At 37.9% G+C, this 16547-nt stretch overlaps 1 protein-coding gene across 1 annotated transcript in view; it reads left to right on the top strand.

Moving 5' to 3' along the window:
• The first annotated feature begins 466 nt into the window (after positions 1-466).
• UNC13C (unc-13 homolog C) overlaps positions 467-16547 on the top strand; it is a 586273-nt gene continuing 570192 nt past the window's right edge. Inside the window, exon 1 of the mRNA XM_003935590.4 lies at positions 467-3466. Coding sequence (XP_003935639.1) covers positions 475-3466 — 2992 coding nt within the window. The 5' untranslated portion in view covers positions 467-474. The remainder of the gene's footprint in view (positions 3467-16547) is intronic.

The raw sequence follows: 16547 nt of genomic DNA, 5'->3' as shown, positions 1-16547 counted from the left end.
AAAAAAATTATAAACATAGTTATTGGTACTGATTTGTTTTAACTAATTATTTTAAAAGTAAATGTGTATTGAAATTCATATATTCTCCTACCTCCTCTGCAATTTTTCAAACATTGTGTATTATGAAGACTTTTGAAATATGTTGTAAATGGAATACATCTAGAATTAAACTCTGATATTTATTTTAACATTCATTTTAACATTCATTTCTTTTTAGACACTACATGGAGTTATGTGGAAATGAGAGAGATTCATGAAACTCCTCCTCCAGGAAAGAATGTCTTTCATAGATGGAGCTCTGCTTCTGGTTTGCGCAGGATAGTGACAATGTGGTGGAGCCATGCCTGCCCTTCCTGCTCTTTCCAATGATGTACAGAATATCTGAACAGTGATGCTTGCCTTGGATTTTCAGATTTTCATCCTGATACCTTGTTTACTATTTTGGGGCAGAAAAGCTTGCACTAATTCCTCTCCATGGTGGCTAATTTTTTCAAGAGCTTGATATTACCTTATATTCAGAAGCTGTGCAAAGGAATGTTTACAAAGAAATTGGGAAATACAAACAAAAAAAAAGAGAATCGTCAGCAGAAAAAGGATCAAGATTTTCCTGCTGCTGGCCACACCAAATCCCCCAAGTTTTCTTATACCTTTAAAAGCACTGTAAAGAAGATTGCAAAGTGTTCGTCCACTCACAACTTATCCACTGAGGAAGACGAGGCTAGTAAAGAGTTTTCCCTCTCGCCAACGTTCAGTTACCGAGTAGCTATTGCCAATGGTCTACAGAAGAATGCTAAAGTAACCATCAGTGATCATGAGGATCTGCTTCAAGAGCTGTCTTCAATTGAGAGTTCCTACTCAGAATCATTAAATGAACTAAGGAGCAGCACAGAAAACCAGGCACAACCAACACACACAATGCCAGTTAGACGCAACAGAAAGAGTTCAAGCAGCCTTGCACCCTCTGAGGGCAGCTCCGATGGGGAGCGTACTCTACATAGCTTAAAACTGGGAGCTTTGCGAAAACTGAGAAAATGGAAAAAGAGTCAAGAGTGTGTCTCCTCAGATTCAGAGTTAAGCACCATGAAAAAATCCTGGGGAATAAGAAGCAAGTCTTTGGACAGAACTGCTCGAAACCCAAAGACAAATTCCCTGGATCCGGGTTTTAGTTCCTCTGGCTGCATTAGCCAAACACATGATGTCATGGAAATGATCTTTAAGGAACTTCAGGGAATAAGTCAGATAGAAACAGAACTTTGTGAACTACGAGGGCATGTCAATGCCCTCAAACACTCTATCGATGAGATCTCCAGCAGCGTGGAGGTTGTACAAAGTGAAATTGAGCAGCTACGTACAGGGTTTGTCCAGTCTCGAAGGGAAACCAGAGACATCCATGATTATATTAAGCACTTAGGTCATATGGGTAGCAAGGCAAGCTTGAGATTTTTAAATGTGCCTGAAGAAAGATTTGAATATGTTGAAGGTGTGGTGTACCAAATTCTAATAGATAAAATGGGTTTCTCAGATGCACCAAATGCTATTAAAATTGAATTTGCTCAGAGGATAGGGCACCAGAGGGACTGCCCAAATGCAAAGCCTCGGCCCATACTTGTGTACTTTGAAACCCCTCAGCAAAGAGATTCTGTCTTAAAAAAATCATATAAACTCAAAGGAACAGGCATTGGAATCTCAACAGATATTCTAACTCATGACATCAGAGAAAGAAAAGAGAAAGGGATACCATCCTCTCAGACATATGAGAGCATGGATATAAAGTTGTCTACTCCAGAGCTGAGAATCAAAAAGAACAATTGGCAGTCACCTGATGACAGTGACGAAGATCTTGAATCTGACCTCAATAGAAACAGTTATGCTGTGCTTTCCAAGTCAGAGCTTCCAACAAAAGGAAGTACTTCCAAGCCAAGCTCAAAATCACACAGTGCTAGATCCAAGAATAAAGCTGCTAATGGCAGCAGAATTTCAAATAAATCAGATTATGATAAAATCTCCTCACAGTTGCCAGAATCAGATATCTTGGAAAAGCAAACCACAACCCATTATGCAGATGCAACACCTCTCTGGCACTCACAGAGCGATTTTTTCACTGCTAAACTTAGTCGTTCTGAATCAGATTTTTCCAAACTGTGTCAGTCTTACTCAGAGGATTTCTCAGAAAATCAGTTTTTCACCAGAACTAATGGAAGCTCTCTCCTGTCATCTTCGGACCGGGAGCTGTGGCAGAGGAAACAGGAAGGAACAGCTACCCTGTATGACAGTCCCAAGGACCAGCGTTTGAATGGAAGTGTTGAGGGTATCCAAGGGCAGACTGAAATTGAAAACACAGAAACTGTGGATAGTGGAATGAGTAATGGCATGGTGTGTGCATCTGGAGACCAAAGTCGTTACAGTGATTCTCAGCTCTCTTTACATGAGGATCTTTCTCCATGGAAGGAATGGAATCAGGTAGAGCAAGGAGCTGATTTAGGCATGGATCCATCTACCCAGGAAGGTTTTGACGATGAAACAAACAGTTTTTCTGACCAACAGCTTGGTGTTTACAATAAAGACCTTGAATACCTGGGAAAGTGCCACGGTGACCTTCAAGATGACTCAGAGAGCTATGACTTAACTCAAGATGACAACTCTTCTCCATGCCCTGGCTTGGATAATGAACCACAAGGCCAGTGGGTTGGCCAGTATGACTCTTATCAGGAAGCTAATTCTAATGAGCTATACCAAACTGAAAACCAGTTGTCCATGATCTATCGAAGTCAAAGTGAATTGCAAAGTGATGATTCAGAGGATGCCCCACCCAAATCATGGCATAGTCGATTAAGCATTGACCTTTCCGATAAGACTTTCAGCTTCCCAAAATTTGGATCTACTCTGCAGAGGGCTAAGTCAGCCTTGGAAGTCGTTTGGAACAAAAGCACACAGAGTCTGAGTGGGTATGAGGACAGTGGCTCTTCATTAATGGGGAGATTTCGGACATTATCTCAATCAACTGCAAATGAGTCAAGTACCACACTTGATTCTGATGTCTACACAGAGCCCTATTACTATAAAGCAGAGGATGAGGAGTATTATAGTGAACCAGTGGCTGATAATGAAACAGATTATGTTGAAGTGATGGAACAAGTCCTTGCTAAACTAGAGAACAGGACTAGTATTACTGAAACAGATGAACAAATTCAAGAATATGATCACCTTTCATATGAAACACCTTATGAAACCCCACAAGATGAGGGTTATGATGGTCTGGCAGATGATGCGGTTAGTGAAGAAGGATTAGAACCCCTAAATGAAACATCAGCTGAGATGGAAATAAGAGAAGATGAAAACCAGAACATTCCTGAACAGCCTGTAGAGATCACAAAGCCAAAGAGAATTCGTCCTTCTTTCAAAGAAGCAGCTTTAAGGGCCTATAAAAAGCAAATGGCGGAGTTGGAAGAGAAGATCTTGGCTGGAGGTATTCATGTTTCAATGCTACATTGTGAGCTAATTGTGTTTTAATATTGGGTAGCACTTCTTTAGAGCATATTCTATTTTAACTTGTTTGAAAGAGTTTATTTGCAATTACTTTTCATGCTTACTTTGAGGAGCATTTTATTTTACTCAGGTAGCTCTCCTAACAAGTTGGGCTTGAGGATTTAAAATCAAACAATATTTTAAATGGGTCATATAGGAATGAGCCCAAACTTAACCCAACACATTGTGAATCAGATTTCTCTGCTAAATTTAGGCACAGATCTCATTTTATGTCAACAAACTTTGTGGCATCAGTTATCAAAGAAAAGGTGAGCAAAACAAAAGTTTAAAGCCAACAGTCTGGGGGTCTACTTCTTGGTTCATTAAATTTACAGGGATGGGGAGAAAGGTGTAGCTCATCTTTAAAAAAAATCTGAAAAGATGAAGTCTGAGACTTAATCACCCCTTTTCCTATCCATTAACAATTTAGGGGCTGCCCACAGGAAAAGTTGTAGCACGGGCTATGATAGGCCAGTCCCATGGAAGACCACGGACTCACTCACAATCTACTGGCACAGTCAGGGAGAGCAGTAGGGCCAAGGCCCCAGGCTGTGCCTGAGTAGTCACAAGCTGTTGTTTGAAAAGAGGTCAGTAAGGGGATAGAGTTGAGCAGTTACCTCCTGAAAAATAAAGTCCCTTCTCCACCATAGAAGTGAGAAGAGTACCTTAACTAACAAGATTACTTGCTTTCTTGTGGGAACAACTTTGGAATATATACTTCTGGAAAGTAATAGTTACATCTAAATATATGAGTTTATTTACTTTTTATTTCTCAACCCAACTTCCTCTGCACTTAGTTCAGTCCCTTATCATGTATTTTAGTTGCATGATAATTACATTTTTGGGATAGTCTGTTACAATCTCAATATAAATGAATTGCATATTATGTTCCCTGATCATGGGATTGTCATCATTAACTAACCTATTTCTCTACATAATACTTCATAAATATGATCAAGTGTTATTTGCTATTATGAAATAATATAATATCTGCAGCCAGTAGCTTATTACAGCTTCTTTGTCTTCACCAAAGCTGTGATCAGACTCCTCTATACTAGCCATTTTCTGGTTGATATGATTATTGAATTATCAGAAATCTTTACTGCTAAACCACTTGAATTTCTAAGACAACTGAAATAACTAGGCTTTGCTGCCCTAAAGATCTGTTTTTATAAAACAAAACAGTTTATGTAACTTATTTTAAAAATCATATAAATCAAAGGGATCTTGAATGCACTGGCTGCTGTGATATTTTGTGAATTTTTTTTTTTTTTTGCAGTGAGGGGTAATTCTCAACTATATTTAAAACTGATATATGAGTGAAAAGTAGTCAAATGTTATGCAAATGTATTCATATTTGTAATAATATCTATCTTGTATCAGTGATTTTTGAGAGTCAGAATTTCTTGTTGCTGAAATTCAGTTGCGATTTCTTGGGTTTCAGGACAGCAGTTTGATACTTATTTTATTTGCTGTTGATTCAGAGAAGCCTACTCAATGGCAAATAAAAACTAAGAAGTGTGTGAGCATGTGAGTGTGTGTGTGTGTGTGTGTGTGAACATTGTGTGACTGTGTTTGAGCATGTGTGTGTGAGCATGTGTGTGCGTGTGTGTGTGACTGAGCATGTGTGTGTGCGTGCATGTGTGTGAGCGTGTGTTTGTGACTGAGTGTGTGCGTGTGTGTGAGCATGTGTGTGTGAGCATGTGTGTGTGACTGTTTTTGAGTGTGTGTGTGTGTGTGTGTGTGTGGTTTGTGTATATCTGTTGTTAGAGAAATGTTTTAATGTCAATTGCTTAATGTAGTTTCTTGAAAAGTTAGGCAATATCATAAATAGGACAAGATCATACATTTCAGGAAAATGGATCTTCTTCAACTTTTAAAAATTCCTATTGACCAAGCCTCTGCAAAACAGATTGTTGCTGGTGGTGACCCTTCCACCAGCTAACAAACCTAGTCATACAGTGACACTTAACCTTGGAAAACACACATGTTCTTGGTTATTTAGAGCCACCTGGTTAAGAATAAAATCACAGATCAAACAATCCTGTACTGTTTACCTGACATATGAGGCCTGGCTTTGGAGGACTCAGACTCCTCTACCCTCTTGGAGCTTGGCTGCTTCTTACCTGGTGAGCCAACTTTGAATGGAATCTGTTGGATATCATCTGTCCTAGAGGAAATCAGCATGCACACACATCTTTAAGATGGTCTTTGGTTGCTGAAAGGTACCAGATTGACTACCCAGGAAGCTGCAGTAGCCTGGATTTTAAAGGCTGTCTCTGCTCCCATTGGCAGCAGTCAGGCAGCTTTCCCTATCCTGTGCCACCCATATGCCTCTGATGGAAGGGCAGCCAAAGAAGAACATTTTCCAGTCCCCTTTCCTGCTCAGAGCATCCCAAAAAGGTGCCAATTGTCATGATGGTTTCTGTGCCCATGGCCATCTGCTTACTGGGCTTTGGGCAGATGCCAACAGATTTTTCCCTCCATGGCTACGTAGTTATCATTAGGTAGCAGTGCTATCTTTTCTCTGTAAGTAACTTTAGCCAGATTGAGGTGCAGAGCTCTTGCTGTCAAACTGCGGGATGCTGTCCCTCTCACATAGCTTTATGGAATCATAAGCTCACCCAGGTGAATTATTTATTTCAACTGTTGTCTTCAGAATCCAGAGGACAAGAAAACCCCAATGTTTATAAATGTAAACATTTATATATTTGGTGATAATATTTCTGAGAACCATTACCTTGAACAGCATCCCAGTAGATGGAGAGACCTTAGAGTGTGTGTGGCCAGAAGCTTCCCAATGAGGTCAGATTCTTCCACTGTTGCTGGCCCCTGCTGAGTTGGTACCATGTGTGTAGCTGTCTTTATACTTACACCATGATGGTGACTGTCTGATCCTCCACTTCCAGCCTTGCAACACCTATCAACTGGAATTAACTTTTTATTGCCTCCTCAAAATTCCCATATAGTTGCTTCTTATGGCACTGACTTTCATCTTATATTTATGTATATTTCTCATTTTCTATACCAAAATAATCTAGAGGCAAGATGTCTTTTTTTAAAAAATTCTTTAACTTGCATGGTGCCTAGACTAGTGCTTTATACCCACATGGCATTGAGTTAGTATGTGTTGGATAAATGCCTAAATTAAGAGAGGCGGAATACTAAATAAAAAACACAAACTTTAAAGCCAAATCCAAATTCACACTGTGGCTTTTAATTGCTAAGACTGACTTTATCTCCCGAGAGCTCAGATGAATAGAGATAAAAGTTTATTACTCACAATTACTGTTAGACACTTTCTAGGCTGTTTACCTGTTTTTCATTCTTTTACTTCTTAAAACAGCACTATTAATTTAATTTTATTATTATCCCATATTACAGGTGAGGACACAGAAGCTGAAAACTTACCTAACTTAATGTCAAACTTACCTAACTGGTGTATCCAGAATTACATGTTACTTCATCTATTTAGAACAGCAATATGCTTATTTAGTTCAAAGGTGGTTTTTATTCAAGTTTTAGGTTGGAAAAACATGATAGATGAGGAAGAGTCAGTCACTAGGTTTAGTACAACTCAGAGATACTCATGAGAAACCAGTACTAATATAAAAGGCATTAAGTTTCTGGGACTCTGAGGTTTTGATGTGAAATAGTTCATTTTTCATGTTTCTACTATAAATCAAGATTTGTAGAGTGCAGTACATACTGTACTGTGACAGCTGCTTCAAGGGTTTTGTATTTGAAATCTGACACACTTTACCTGAAATTATAACCTAAAGTCAATTTGAAGTATTAATAATTTTCCTAGCAGAAGACCAAAAATCTTGTTCTGAAAGACCGTGATATTGGAAGTTAGCATACTTCCTGATTTTTAAATCATTGTATATATTTAGTTTTCTGAATAATTCTAAAACTGTCAAAATACTTTGACTTCCAAGTAAGGACATAAAATTTCCTAAGGTATATATTTTGTTAGACTAGTGGTTCTAAAGCTGGCTTGTTTTTAGATCTGGAAAGCTTTTGTAGTAGTTGTTCCTGGGGTGTTGTTTTAAAATGACCAATTATAAGCATGTTTTCACAGATCATTGTGACTTGGGGGTCCTACAGTGGGGCTGGGCATATACATTTAAAATTATACGAGTTACTGATGTAATATATGCCCTTTAATAAAACAAGAGCAGCCACCACACACACAATTGAAAACATAATACAACAAAATCTAAAGTGAAAAGTAAAATAGCTCACCTGTGGACAGTCCAGGTCAGAAGGATAGAGTCTGGCAATGCACATGCTCACTTGATGGTTCTGAGGAATGTGGTCATCAGAGCACATGTGAAGAGCACTTCTAAAAGCTGTGTAGCAAACATATCTGCCCACACAGCATTCTTAATTTTCCCTTTGTATAAATTGAAAGAGATAAAATTAGTCTAAGGAAAAATATTAGTGATTTTTTTAACTTAAACGATGATTTGCCAACCCTCCAGAGTTAGATTATTATATTTTATGAAAAAAAACTTTGGTAATATGTACATATTAAAACAGAACAGCAATAGATGTAGTCTTTAATAGGTATGTCTTAACGGAAAATTTTGGAAATCATCTATATCAAAAGTCCTAGGGAATATTCCTGTAGAAACCATTCAGTGCAAAATTTTGTCTTCAAGTAAATTGCTATCATTCCACATTTTATCTGTTTTTGCAACTTTGAGTCTTTTTTTTTTTTTTGGTAAATCTTCCTTCAAGCATAGAAATATTGGTAATAGTAGACGGCAACTTAATTTGCAAAATGTTCCATAAAAATGCATTATATAACAGTAACCTTTTGTCTTAGTATTTTTTGTTTCTAAAACACTGGAATTATCTATAACATAAAGTTATTCTCTTGTTTTTTTAATTGACAAGAACATTTTAATTGACAATAACAATTGTGTATATTTATGAGATATAATGGAATGTTTTGAGTTATATATACATGGTAGAAAGATTCAAACAAGCTAATTAACATATCCGTCAGCTTAAAAACATAGCTTGTTTTTTCAGTGAGAACATGACAAATCTATTCTTTCAGTAATGTTGAAATATGCAATGTTATTATTGACTGTGGTTACCATACTGTGAAGTATATCACTGACATTTATTCTTCCAGTGCAGCTCAAACTTTTTACCCTTTGATTAGCATCTCCCCTTTTACCACCTTACTCACTCTCCAACCCTTAGCTGCAGGTAATCATCTTTCTAAAATCTGTTTCTCTGAGATTGACTTTGTTAGATTCCACATATCATCGAGATTATACAGTATTTTTCTTCCTTTGCCTTCCTATTTCTCTTAGAATAATGTCCTTCAGTTACGTTCGTGTTCTCACAATTATAGAATTCCTTTTTTTTTTAAAGACTGTATAGTATTTCATTGTGTGTACACCTACTATTTTATCTATTCATCCACTGGTAGACACTTAAGTTGCTTTCCTATCTTGGCCATTGTGAATATTGTTGAAGTAAACATGGAAATGCAGATATCTCTTTGAACCGTCAGTCTCACTTCCTTTGAATATACAAACCTGAGATGTATGATGACATTTCCGTTGATGATAGACTGCATATATGACAGTCTGCGTATACGATGGAGGTCCCAAAGATTATAATACTGTATTTTTACTGTACCTTTCCTATGTTTGAATATGTTTAGATACACAAACATTTACCAATGTGTTACAGTTGTCTACAGTAATCACTATAGTGACATGTTTTATATGTTAAATGATAAATGTTTATGTATCTAAACATATCTAGTAGCAATAGGCTATACCATATAGCCTGGGTGTATAGTAGGTGATACCATTGAGGTTTGGTTTGTGTAAGGTACAGTCTATGATGTTCAAGCAATGACAAAACTGCCTAATGACTAATTTCTCAGAAAATATCCCTATTGTTAAGCAACATATGACTGACTATGAAGAGTTAGGATTGCCAGATCATATTTTTTAGTAATTATATTTATAGTTTTTTGAGGAACCTTCACAGTATTTTCCAAAATGGCTGTGCTAATGTACATTCCTACAAAAATGTACACGAATTTCCTTTTCTCTACATCCTTACCAATATTTGTTATTCATCTTTTTACTGTAGCAGGTGTGAGGCGATACCACACTGTGGTTTTCAGCCTTTTTTTTTTTTTTTTTGTAACAGGGTCTCTGTCATCCAGGCTGGAATAGGTTGACAATCCTGGTTCACTGCAGCCTCAAACTTCAGGGATCAAGTAATTCTCCTGCCTCCGCTTCCAGAGTAACTAGGATTATAAGCAAAAGCCACCCTAGCCTAGCCTGTTTGTGGTTTTGATATCCATTTCCCTGAGATATTGAACATTCTCTGGTATATCTTCCATTTGCATTTATCCTTTTGATAAACGTCTGCTCAGGTTCTTTGCCCGTTTTAGACCAGGTTACTTCATTTCTTGCTGTTGACTTGTCTGGTTTCCTTATATGTTTTGGATATTGGCCCCTTAGCAAATAGATGGTTTGCAAATAATACTTTATTCCAATCTATGGATTGTCTCATCTTTCTGTAGATTGTTTCCTTGGCTATGCAGAAGCTTTTTACTTTGATGTAATTCCATTTGCCTATTTTGCTTTTGCTGTCTGTGCTTTTGGAGTGAAAGGAGACCTGCGAGGACTGAAGTTGCCAAGGACCCCTAGAAGCAGCAGAGAACCAGCCGGGGACACTACTTCTTGCTAGAGATAAAGCCCCAAAGGTCCAACGGTATAATTCATCCAGGGGGCAAGACAAGAACCCAAAGAATACATGTATTTGTAAATTGGTTCAGAGGGGCGAAAGAGAATATGTATAAGGAGATTAGTCTCAACTGTAGCCAAAGTGTTTAAGTGTATTCTGGTGTGAGATGGAACTAAGGTAAAGGGAAAGAAACCAATAGGTGTGCTATTCTGTCAGACTCAGTGCTAGGCATTTTAAATTCATACTCTTCATCACAGCTTTGAGAAGAAGGTAGTTAGCCTCATCTTACAAATGCGATCACTGAGTCTCAGAGGAGCAAAAACAAGGAGGGCCTAACAGTGAGTTAAGGGTGTTGGCTGACTTCTGTTGTGCCTTGCCCAGGATCCAAACTCTGATGCTCTTTCCTTGACATCCTGTTGCCAGTTCAGACAAGTTTTGTCATGAGAGGTTATGGCTCATGTTTTTAAGCATTTGCGTAAGTTGTACCTCTAGAGTCAGCCAATTTTGTGTTAGCAAATGTAGTTATATGCTGATCTCTGTTAATAAAAAGTGATAATAGTTTGTGCTAAGAGATAGTATCATATTTTTTGGAAGTTTTGTAGGCCTGGAGAAGTGATGGTAGTCACTTGAAAAGATTTTATTAGGGGTGAAGGAGTTAAGTACCAATAAGATTAGTTTTTGAGAATTAAAAAATTTTATACAAGGTAAGAAATTCAAAATGATATACAAAGACCCATGAACAGGAGGAACAAAAATGTTGCAGGGTTTATAAACACAGTTATATTATGACTATTAAGTGGCTCCTAAACTATAAAACTGGCATACCTTCCCTTTCTAAAGTCATGGTGCAATTTTTGAGGGAAATAGTAACTGACAATGAAATACAGCAATTTCCAGGTTGTACTAGGAATGTTGTTGCAAAGCCTGCATGCAGACTACCATATCTCAGAGATTCAAGAAGAGATGTTATGTCAAAATCTCAGATGAATAGGTTCATTGTTTCTGCTCATGTCATCATTCATGTTATTTCTTCAGACTTAAACAGAGAGACATATTTTATAAAAATTAGAAATCATTTTTGAGATTGTTTTGTGGAATAAGATAAACTGAGCTCTGATGCAAGATAGCAAAGGGTAGCCTAATCGATTATGGTGAATTAGGTGAGAATGGGGTAGATGGAAGAGGCATAGCCAGGGGGCAGTTTAGGCTCTGGCATAGAACTCAGGAGTAAGGGAGGAGAGGGAGTCCAGTGCAGCAGAGAAAACCTACAACCTGGAGAGTATGCCCCAGACCACAGATGATGGCTTCCAAAGCATTTAGGACTCTAACTCTGTGTGTCACTTGGATATGCTCTCAACATCCCAGAATGAGAACTATTAAGAGAAATACATATCCTAGGAGGGATTGAGGCACTAGAGAGGTTAGTTATCAAGAGAATTACCTGGTTACCTAAACTAAGGCGCAAGGTGAAAAATGAGTATCTGGAACAGGTTAAAGCTTTATTGTTCACATGGTCTCCAAGGCCTGAGCTCAATTTGCGAGAATTTTGATGCTGAGTCCAAGGGAGATGGGCTCAAATAGAACTGTTTCTTGCACTAAAGGTATTCGCTTAGGTTGCCTCCACAGTCTATAAAACTGGACAGAGCTAAATACATTGATTGACTTCTACACCATGGCTTATTTCAGCCTATTGTATGCTTCTGATAAAAAAAAAATGCTATTGAATCTTGTCAACTACTTCACTCATCAAACTTGATTTAGTTACTCTCAGCTAAAGAGACTATCCAAAGATATACATGATTAATAATTGGCAGATTCATAGAACTGTGAAATAAGAAGAAATGATCCGTAGACAATGCCAAAAGGTCACAAGATACAATGAGCAATGTCACTTTGTTTAGAATAAATGTATCTCTCCCCCATCCATCCAACCGTCTTCACTGCCCTCAACATATCCTTCATTTTCTCCCTAACTCAACCATGATGACATTAAAAAGGGATGATTTTATTTTGGAGTATGAAATTTGTTGTGTGCATTTGTTTAATATAGCATTGGCACACACAAACACATATTTTCATTAGTTTTCTTAAGAACCCTAGAAGGTATGTAGCTTAATAATAGGTAACATTTATTGATTCCTTTCTTATGTGTCAGACACTATTCTAAATGCTTTACACTGTATTAAATCACATCCTCACAATAACCCTATGAAATGGGTAGTATTTTTGACCCCATTTTATTGATGCAAAACAGAAGTACTGTAACTTACCTAAGAGGAACGGGAAGAAGAGCAAGAAGTAGCAAATCCGGTATTTGTACTTTGGCATTTCTCTTCCAGATTCTGTTTGCTTCATTATTACCCCATGCAGCCTAGTTTAGGATTTCAGAAATTAAGTGTCCGTGTTCAACCGCATAAGATGGAGAAACTGAGGTGGTAAATGTTGATTTACCCAACAGCACCAATCTGTCAGTAGAACGCAATTACAAGCTATTTTCCCAAATCATAAGCCAGCACTCAAAGGATCGGACCATTTTCCCATTTTACATGATATTATTACAGGCAACATGATTATCCAGGTGCCATTTCTGTATAACTTGTGATAAAAGAAATGTTGATTGCATATAATAGTGGCAACATGAAATGACAGCTTGAATATAATCTTATTTCCCAGAGATGTAGGTTAAGCTTTCCCTACTTTTAATGGCTTTTCTGATGCTGGCAGTGTCTTGTGAAAAGCCCATGGTTTTGGATTTACATTTCTGTTCTTTAGTGATTACAGTTAAGGCACACACCCTCATGCTCCTATCCACATAGATAAAATGATAATTTACTTAATGTTTAAAATAGCATTTTACTATCTGAGAGAAATTAATAGGAAATTTTCAAGCTGATCAACATCCCCTTTGCATTTTCTAGAAACATACTGCAAATGGAACCTTTAACAAAGTTGCCTGTCGTTTATATTGAATCTTCATAAAGCAGTCATGGAGTAGACTACAGTGAAAGCCCCCAATCTCTGTTCCCTAAAGATAATTAGCAGTAGTTCATGTAGGTTGTAAATGTAGTATGATGAGATCTGGTGACAGGCCCAGAATTTCTGAAACTCCTCTGGTATTCTTTGCACAATAACATTCTCTTATCTACTTGTGCACGTTTATGCATCTTTCTTCTAGAAGTTAGAACACCTGGCCTATAATACAAACTTTGGGACGGTGTCAAGGGTGTTTCTCTGCTAACTGCTAAAATTAGTGGTTCTCAGGTTGCATTAAAGTTATCTGGAGTCATTTTTTAAAATAAGTTGAACAAATTTATTTTTCTTGTGATGAATAACACAAATATGGAAATATCAAAAGGTATAAATATAGCTCAATGAGTTATCACAAAGTGAGCAACCATGGAACCACCATCCAAGTAAAAAAGATAGAATATTATTATTGCTCTAAAATCCCTCCCACATCCCTTTCTAATTTATTTATTTATTATTGTACTTTAGGTTCTGGGGTACATGTGCAGATCATGCAGGATTGTTGTGTAGGTACATATATGGCAAGGTGGTTTGCTGCCTTCATCCCCTCCATCACTTATATCTAGTATTTCTCCCCTCATTATCCCTCCCCACCCTCCCCATCCCCTGCTGTCCCTCCCCTGGGCCCCCACAACTGACCGCAGTGTGTGATTTGTTAAAGACATAGATTTCTTCATCCAGTCTCCACTTGCTTTTACTCTAGGGTGACCCATGGATCACATTAAGAAATGCTTAATAGTTGATCATTAATAGCTCATCCTAAGTCTTCTTTTCACTCTTTCTTGAGGAATTTGATTTGTTTCATTGGCTACAGTTATCATTCATATCCTGATGATGCCAAATCAGTGTCTTGTGGCTGTCTTCTTCTAAACCTAGACTATTAAATATATTTATTCATTCAGTCATTAATTCATGTACTGGTTCATTCATTCTTCAATAAATATTTACTTTCCTGGCTCGGCATCTGGAATATAGTAGTGACAAGTTATATTTGGTCTTTGTCATCACTAAGTGGGAGAGAGGAATTTAATTTATTATCGTACTTTAGGCTCTGGGGTACATGTGCAGATCATGCAGGATTGTTGCGTAGGTACGTATATGTAGTATGATGAGATCAGGTGACAGGCCCAGGATTTCTGAAACCTCCTCTGGTATTCTTTGCACAATAACATGCTCTTATCTACTTGTGCATGTTTATGCATCTTTCTTCTAGAAGTTAGAACACCTAGTTCTAACTCTAGTGAATGCACTAGTTCTAACCAGTGCATGAATTAATGACTGGCTGAATAAATATATATGATAGTCTAGGTTTATTGGCCAGGATTGTTTCAAACTTTGATAACGGCTGTAGAAGTAAATACAAAGTGTTAAGAGAGCATATTACAGTTTAGAGGTTAGAGAAGGCTTCCCTAAGGAAATTGTATTTGATCTGACATTTGAAGAATGAATACATTGAGCTAGGCTAAGAGAAAGGAAAAGATCCTCTCAGGCAGAGGAAATATGGTTAGCCATGTTCTGTAGGCAGGAAATGGTATGACATATTTGAGGATTAAAAAAAAAATAGACAAAGGTGTAAGACAAATCTGCTGCAATAATCAGAGCCACGTTTTCTATGTCTTTTGAATCGTTTTGAGATTGTATTTTTACTCGTAGATACTATGAAAAGCCCTGGAAGAGGAGTGAGATAATGAGTTGTGGGAGTTACATCAAACAAGATACCTTTCTGAACTCTCCTCTTTCAGTTTTTTCTTTTTTTGGTTTTTGACACGGAGTCTCACTCTGTCACCCTGTTGCCTAGGCTGGAGTGCAGTGGCACAATCTCGGCTCACTGCAACCTCTGCCCCCTGGATTCAAGCAATTCTCCTGCCTCAGCCTCCTGAGTAGCTGGGATTACAGGCTTGAACCACCATGCCTGGCTAATTTTCGTATTTTTTAGTACAGACGGGGTTTTACCATGTTGGCCAGACTAGACTTGAACTCCTGACCTCAAATAATCTGCTTGCCTCTGCCTCATTAAGTGCTGGGATTACAGATGTAGTCCCTGGCAGCCATGCTTTGAGCACACGTCAAACTGGGCTAATTGGTAATGCCTCCCCAGGGCTTTGAGTTGGAGGAAGTAATAGGAGATAGGGATAACTGACATTGTACATTGGCACTGAACATAGACTAATGAATCCGGCTTAGTATTTGCCCATGGTTAGGTACCAGTAGTGGTGAACTTACTGTAGTGAGTGTTGACTGGGGTCTATGTCACCTTGACTCCTATATCCCAAGCTAAATTTTTCAGACTTTCAGTTGATTTTATAATGTACACAATGAACTCTTTTCTCATTTTATTAGCAAAAGTGAATTTTCCTATATGGGTTATACACTCATCACCTCAAATTCAGTCATTGAATAAGCCCTGGCAATTTTGTCTTCTAATTGTCTCTATCTCCATTGAAATTCTCATTCTCTCAGTCTCCATTGCCTCTTTCCTAGTTTTGGCAACTACTGAATCTGTTGCTGGAGACAGACAGATGGACAAAAGTGGAGCATTGTTGTAGCCTCATAACTGGTCTCTGTCCCTATGTTTTGCCCCACCCCACCCTGCCACCAATCCATCACATCTCGGCATCCGGAGATTCATATAAATCCGCAAAACTAAAAATGTCTTTGTTTAGCTTTTAGAGTAGGGTCAAAACAACAGTGAGCCCATAGCACTGAAAATTCCTGTTTTTGTGCTGCCTCCCTCATCTCCTGGGAGGCAGGTGGTATGCCTGATACCCTCGATGTTTTTCTCAGTGCCCACCAGTGGTCAGTGATGAGTCAGCCAAGCATCGTGGTTAAGACCCTGGCCTCCAGAATCAGCCTCCAAGTTTAATGAGCATGGCAAGTTTAACCTCACTGTGGCTCCATTTCCTCATTTAAAATGTGGTGATAAAATAAATACATAAAAGTAAGGTAAATTTTCAGCCAAACCACTAACTAATCAGTAGGGAGGCAACTTACCTAAAAAGCACAGACTTCTTTTGATTTTAAACTATTCATGAGAAATATTAATCAGAAGCCAAATGCTACAATTACCTTCCTATTCATTTCTTAACGAAACCATCCAGAAAGCATTTTGGGAATTGATTGTGATTATTTTTGGGTTTGAATTCTTGAAAGGCTCTGGGCATAGGCAACTTGATGAAACAGGACTCAGTATTAATAGCTTCAGTTATTGATGTTTTCATGAAACACAAAACAATGTGCATCTGCTTGCATTCTCTCGCTTTTTA

This window comes from Saimiri boliviensis, chromosome 2 (assembly GCF_048565385.1).
Source record: "Saimiri boliviensis isolate mSaiBol1 chromosome 2, mSaiBol1.pri, whole genome shotgun sequence".
NCBI lineage: Eukaryota > Metazoa > Chordata > Mammalia > Primates > Cebidae > Saimiri > Saimiri boliviensis.
The sequence above is the reverse complement of the archived record's forward strand: the minus strand, read 5'-3'. Positions and strand labels throughout refer to the sequence as shown.